General features: G+C 44.8%; 1 protein-coding gene across 1 annotated transcript; it reads left to right on the top strand.

The window, feature by feature from the left end:
* The first annotated feature begins 1,439 nt into the window (after window positions 1–1,439).
* Window positions 1,440–3,714, top strand: LOC139384574 (DNA ligase 1-like). The gene is made up of 6 exons (XM_071129407.1): window positions 1,440–1,683; window positions 1,809–1,939; window positions 2,405–2,561; window positions 2,658–2,782; window positions 2,938–3,024; window positions 3,128–3,714. Exons 1-6 carry the CDS (start codon window positions 1,440–1,442, stop codon window positions 3,668–3,670), a joined length of 1,287 nt encoding a protein of 428 aa, XP_070985508.1. The 3' UTR covers window positions 3,671–3,714.
* The last annotated feature ends 3,391 nt before the right edge of the window (window positions 3,715–7,105 follow it).

Genomic DNA, 7,105 nt, shown 5'->3' with positions numbered 1-7,105 from the left:
GCACCTGACTTTGCCTCCCGTACACAGTCATCTATGAACATTTGAACATCATGGCTATGTTCTGTTACAATCTCCACCCGGCACAGCCAGAAGAGTACTGGCCTCCCCTCATAGCCTGGTTTGTTTCTAGGGTTCTTCCTAGGTTCTGGCCTTTCTAGGGAGTTTTTCCTAGCCATCGTGCTTCTACACCTGCATTGCTTGCTGTTTGGGGGTTTAGGCTGGGTATCTGTACAGCACTTTGAGATATCAGCAGATGTACAAAGGGCTTCATAAATTGATGTGATTTATGAATACATTTTATTTGACAGAGGCTCTATTACGGTCTGTCAGCTGCTGTTTTTGCTGGCCCTGTCTTTACCCTGCTCATAGGACATGATGGACAGTGTGTGTGTGTCCGTGTCTTCAGTAATGTGTGTGTGCATGCGTTCTTAGAAATGCATGTGTGGTTGCGTGTGTGTGTGTGTGTGTGTGTGTGTGTGTGTGTGTGTGTGTGTGTGTGTGTGTGTGCATGTGGTGTGTGTTTGTGCGTGCATACCTGCAAACCTATCGTTAGTGGTCTGAGTGAAATGGATAAACTACTGTGATACATCCAGGTGCCTCCAGAGGTGTTAGCCTATCATGTTCTGTAAGCTTTTATCACTAATCACCTCTGCTGATGACACACAGAGTAATTATCAGGGTGACATGTAGCACTTAAAAGCTGACAATAACAGGTGCTGAGCCAGGGAAGCTTGCTGTCTCTAATGCTACATGTGGCAGCGATCTGCTTTTAATAGTGCAAACATAGAGGAGGTATGAATAGACGTGTTGCCATGACTCTTGCCCATTGTGCTGCATGTATTCACTGAGTCGACTCTTGGACTACAACAACATTGTATTCTGATTGCCAACAGTAGTAGTCTGTTGAATGTGGCACTTGATAATCAACTGTATAACCATACTCATTGTGGAGTGATTGACCTGTGCTCAGCCACTCTCTCCTTGCAACATGATGCAGGCAAATTATGAGAAAATCAACTGCTGCAATAGGGTGAAGGCAGAGGTTGAATATGAGTACAGGCAGAGAGAGAGGGGTAGAGAGAAGGAAAGAGAGAGACAGACATACAGTGGTAGGATCTTAATTTGATCCAGCAGGAAAATACAGACATACAGGCAGACTAGGTCCATAGAAATAGGCTATTCCAGTGTTCTGGGTGGATATGTGGATAGGTAACCAACTTGGTGATGTCACAATGCCCCTTTACCAGGGAAGGATAACTAGTTGTTATAAGGGAACATTATGAGGTAACATGTTGCCACGGAAACACACTTATGTCATAATCTCAGACCACATTAAAACGGTCAGACAAGCTCAGGTAGAGCGCATTAGCTACATTCGAACGATCTCTCAACCTATAACTGATTTGATTGATTACAACGGTACACTACCTTGTCGTGACATGGGTCAAAGACTTAGTGACCCTGTCCCTGAGGTATCCCGTAGGGAGAAACCAAAGGAGACACAGGAACATAAAGATAAACCCAAGGAGAAGAGGATCCCTCAAGCCCTGACCTTTCTTCAGCTGTTTACACTGCTGAGCTGCGTCAAGGTGAAGAAAACACCCTTTGATCCCTCCCAGAGTGGTGATGGGAGAAAGGGAACAACGATAAACGATACAAACAACAATAATGACTCTGAAACTGGTGAGTGTTAGGAGGTGTATATTGATTAGTGCTGCTACATAGTACAATTATCTAGGCTTGACTTGGAAAAAAACAGGTCATGTGTCTTAGAAATGTTTCACTTACAGGCTTGGACTACTCTGCAGGTGACGTGAAAAGGATCAAGGACAAGAGTAAAGGAAAGGTTGGAGGAGAGAAACATAGCATTGAATCTCAGGAGCACAAATGCAGAACGACACAGGAAAAAGAAAAAGACATTAAACAAAGACCTAACTCGGTAAGACATCCAAACTTGCTTATTAATGAGAATTAACCAATGCATTTGACAACTGATAATGACCACAATAAGGAAAACACAGCATATTGTGTTGAATCTGATTCTTTGACATGGCTTGACAAATGTGATAATGTCACAATGCCCCTTCGGATGGGGTAGGCCCTAATAGTTATTAGGAAAAGTCTAAAAAGAATCCATGGAACGTCCCAACTCTGACCTTTGACGTTGAAATTGAAATGGTTAAGGTAGGGGTTAAGGTTAGGGTTTAGGGTAGGGATGTCCCAAGGATCACGGACAGCACTAACCCTAGTTATTATGGGGTAACATTTTGACATGGAAACACACTTAGGAAATAACATTTGTTGCCAATCAAGCTAGAGCTCATTGGCTACGTATATTCAACATTGATATTGTAGTTTGAAATGTCAGTAGATTTCTAACTGATGTACTGATTGCGACACTGAGGTCTCCCCTGAGGAGCAAGCAAAGGAGACCCAGCAGAAAGAGAAGAAGAAGAGCATCCATCCAGCTGTGGCGGCCCTGCAGCTGTTCACTCTCTTCTGCTGTGGTGGGAAAGTCAAGTTGAGGAAGGACCAGGACAACGATAATGCATCTGATACTGGTGAGTGTTATGGGGTGTCTGCTGATTAGATATAGAATGAGATTGGCTTCACTTGGAAGAACGTGTCTTCAAAATCAAAATGTCTAATCTACACAGGTTCAGACTTGTCTGGAGGTGATGTTACAACCAAAAGGGTCAAGGACAAGAGTAATGGAAAGGTGGGCAGGGAGAAAGACCGGACTGAAGTTCAGCTGTTGAAATCATCTCAGGACCACGAACCCGTAAGTACAACACCAGAAACAGACAAGGGAACTAATTCAGGACAAAGACCTAACTCTGTGAGACAACCAAACATGCTGTATCATATTTTATTGTGAGCAAAAGATCTTTCCCATAATGCTGTGTTATCATTGGGTGTTACAATTGTGTTGTGCAGGAAAATCGAAGGACACCCCGACAAGTGAAGACCCCTGTGGAGGAAATTTACATAAGACCTGACTCTCCGACTCTACCACCTGCCCACGTAAGTTACTGAAACCTAAATTACTATACGGACAGACAGAGATTAAAGCATCTAGACAATTTCCCCTCTGACCTCAACCTAACCACCCTTTTCCTCCGGGTAGAGCTCCCTCTCTCAGTTTTCCCTGGCTCGGAACCTGGCCATCCTCCCGCTGGAGTGGCAGCTACCCGGAGTCCCTCTGCCCACCTCGTCTATGGCAACTAGGACAGAGAGAACCCCATCCTCTACCAACACTTCGACACATGCGCAGATGGAAACACAGACATCAGATATGAACACAGACACACAGACCACTTCTACCTCTCAGAGCCAGATCTCCATGGTCTCATCGGAGACCATGATAGATCTTCACACGTCAGACTCCATTAACCAGACCTCCACTCTTGACATGGCACTGACCCCTGAGAGCACTAAGGACATGATCACTACTGATGAGGATGTGAAGGATGACTCTGCTAAAGATTTGATCTCCACCCTAACAGACACCTCTATGGAGAAATCCATCAGTGAGACCAGCCTGAAAGACCTCATTGCTGAGTATGAAGATGACAATGAGCTGAAGGATATGGCTGCCTCCGCTACCCCTGCTACTGATAATGACAATGAGGATGCAATGCTGCTGGAGATTGCAGCACTTTTTGACTGATTACATCTTGACAGTGGAGACCGAGCTGCCTCTGCATCTCTGAAGAGCCAATAGACCTAATGAACATTTCAATGTAGCAAAAGCTATACTTTGATCAATTAATTTAAAAAAAATTCTACAGCAAATGTTTACTATGGTTGATATGTGACGCAGCATGTTTAGATTAGACCTATTTGTTTGAATTCACCAAAAGTAATAAATATTACTGCCAAGGGAACAATCAAACTACTACAGGTAGGGGAGAGTGAATATATCAGCATAGAGTTCATTTGGACAATAATGATCCATAAGCATATTGCATTCTGTAATGTATGAAATAACATTCACCCACAGCGAATACAAATCAGACGTGTTCTATTTTCTCCCTCTGTCCTTCCCTCCCACATCCTGATGAGGTTTAGATCGTCATGTTATCCAGCCCTTAAACTGTTTAGCATTTTAATAACACGTCGCAAACTCAGGGCCTAATTACCTTTGTTACACATGCATCAAATAGAGTCCTCCTGTCACCACATATCTGAGCCACCTGAAAATGCTTTGTTACTGGTGGGTTTCCAACAGATTACAGGGAGATTGGTTAAGTAAGTCAACCTAAATAAGGATGGTGGGAACATCCTGACTAAAGACAAATTACTAGAGATATGTGATTTCCTTGACATATCAGGCGAACAGAGAAGAGATGTTCAAAACAAATCCCGCATATCATTAATGACTCACATTATGATGTTCCTTGAAAGAGAGGAAGTCGCAGAGTTAGAAGATGGCGGCATGTCGGAATTGTTGCTACTTAAAGACGAAATGACAGAGATGATCAGTGGCATAGATAACAAAACAGGGCAAACTGACTATGATATTGAACCAGCCGGAACACATCACAGAATAGAGGAACTGAGAACTATAACCCCACAACAAGGGGCGGGAACTGAGCAGATTACTGCAGCCAAAGCCAGTGATTCTCTGCGTCAGCCCCAACCCCATGCCAATCTTCAGGGGAGCGTGCCGCTCTCACCAAATGCACAGCCCAGCTCATACTGGCGCAAAGAGTTTAAAATTTCTGGTCAGATAGGTGAACCGGGCCAGAAAGAAAAACTGATTTTTTCCAGCCTTGCCCATCAGATCAAAAATGGACTTAACAGAGGCTATCCTCAGGTAGAAATAGTAGACACAGTAGTCAGGGCTATTTCTCCAGGCTCACAGCTACGCAGCTACTTGGAAGGTAAACCCCAGCTAACTCTTCCCACACTTAGATGTATCCTGCGTTCCCACTTCCAAGAGAAGAGTGCAACAGAGCTTTACAAACAGCTAGCTTCAGAAGCACAGCATAGCAAGGAGACCCCTCAAAGCTTCCTGATGCGCGTTTTAGATTTGAGGCAAAAAGTACTGTTTGCATCCCAGGAGTCAGAATCAGGGCTTACGTATGACCCTGCTCTAGTCCAGAGCATGTGTTTACACACAGTCCTTACGGGTCTCCAGAGTGACAGTATCAGGATAGACACGCAGCCTCTCCTGCTAGAGAGCGAAACATCAGATGAGGTTTTGTTAGAGAAGCTTAACATTGCTTGTGCTAATGAGATAGAAAGAGGAAACAAAAAGCGGTTTAATGCCCCACAGCCTGCTACAACTGTAAGTGTAGTCCAGTTAGAAGATACACCATCTGAAAAGTGTCCTGTGAAGGAAGCCAAAGCTAAGATACCCACAGAACTGTTAACAGAGTTAGCTGAACTTAAGATAGGTGTAGCTTCTCTACAAGGTCTCAGTGCAGAGATTGCTCACATTAAGGAGACATTACAGCAGCCTATGTTTCAGTCACCGCCTTGTGCCTATGCCCCACCCCCAGTTAGGAGGCCAGATAGGGACCCCCAGGCACCTATTTCCCAGCAGCAGTATTGCAGCAACTACAGTCGGTCCCAAGCACCTGACCCTGCGCAGCATCAATATGCACCTAACCGGTATACCAACCACTCTGCTCAAGCTCCAAGGAGGTGTTTTGTCTGCCAGCAGGCCAGAACAGATGCACGCTGCACACACTGCTTCCGATGTGGGAGTGGAGAACATTTTCAAGCTGGATGTAAAATCCGGGGAGCCAGACCATCAAGGGAGGCCCCTTTAAACGGAAATGGGTTACCGCTGAGGGACGAGTGTTAACCGTAGGTACCAAAAAGTCCCAGAAATGTGTAAATTGTGCCAGAGAAGAGTCATTTGAGAACCTGAAACAATGTTCATCATGTAAAGAGACACTGTACTGTTCCAAAGTATGTCAAAACCAACATTGGAATAAACATAAGGAAAAATGCATGAAAGGTTTTCCTGCACAGAGGAAAATGCCCACTCCTTACTATCCCTAGCTCAAGGTTGCCACCCCCGTAAGGTCACCTCGCTAGTCGGCAGACAGTGCCTTATTGAGTGTCACCTGAATCGCCACCACCTCCAAGCTCTATGGGACATAGGATCTCGGGTATCGGTCATTGATGAACGATGGAAAGAGGAATCTCTCCCAAACGCAAGGCTGAGAGATGTTTCAGAAATCCTGGACTCACCTGATGATCTAAGGTTGACTGCAGCAAATGGGACTGAAATGCCATACCTGGGATGGATTGAAACAACTTTTCGGCTAGCCTCTGAAACTGACCAAACAAAGGAACTGATCATCCCAGTGCTGGTACTGAAAGGCTGTCACCTATCTCATCCCATCATAGGTCTCAATGTTATTGAGCACATCCTGACAATGACCAAAAAGACTAAACGATACAGTACAGTAAAAATAGCTTTCCCAAGCCTCAAAAGAAACAAGGTGAGAGCTTTTATACAGGCTGTTAGCGCAGAACAGACAGATGAATACGCAGTGAAAACCAAGAAAGAGAAGGTTGCTGTACCAAAACACAGTAGCATTCAGATTGAGTGCCGTGTAGCTTCCCAGCCTTTCAAAGATGACATGACAATGCTTTTCCAGCCAGACCTGAACCCGCAGTGGCCAGACGACCTTGAGTTCTTTGACACACTAGTCAGAGTCAGGAAAGGTGTTTTTCCAGTTATCCTGCTTGATGTCTCTAACCCCACTGACCACGACATTGCCCTGCTAGGACGCACACTAATCGGTACAGTACAAACCATTATGACTGTGTTACCTGCCCAAGTCTTTGAAAAAACTGTCACCCCAGCCACAGTGAATCACACCAGCGTTCGAACCCCATGTACTGCTACTGAACAGTGGGATCCACCAGTAGGTTTAACTCACCTAACCGAAGAGCAGAGAGAAGTTGTTAGGCAAATTCTTAGAGAAGAGTGTCACTCCTTCTCCAGGTCAGACAATGATATTGGCTGCATTGAACGATTGAAAATGACTATTTCTCTAAAGGACTCTGAACCAGTAAAGCGCACATACATGTCAGTGCCCAGGCCACTGTATCAGGAGATGAAGGGTTACCTTTATGACCT

This window comes from Oncorhynchus clarkii, chromosome 26 (assembly GCF_045791955.1).
Source record: "Oncorhynchus clarkii lewisi isolate Uvic-CL-2024 chromosome 26, UVic_Ocla_1.0, whole genome shotgun sequence".
Taxonomy (NCBI): domain Eukaryota; kingdom Metazoa; phylum Chordata; class Actinopteri; order Salmoniformes; family Salmonidae; genus Oncorhynchus; species Oncorhynchus clarkii.
Note: the sequence above shows the minus strand (reverse complement) of the source record. Positions and strands in the feature narration are given on the sequence as shown.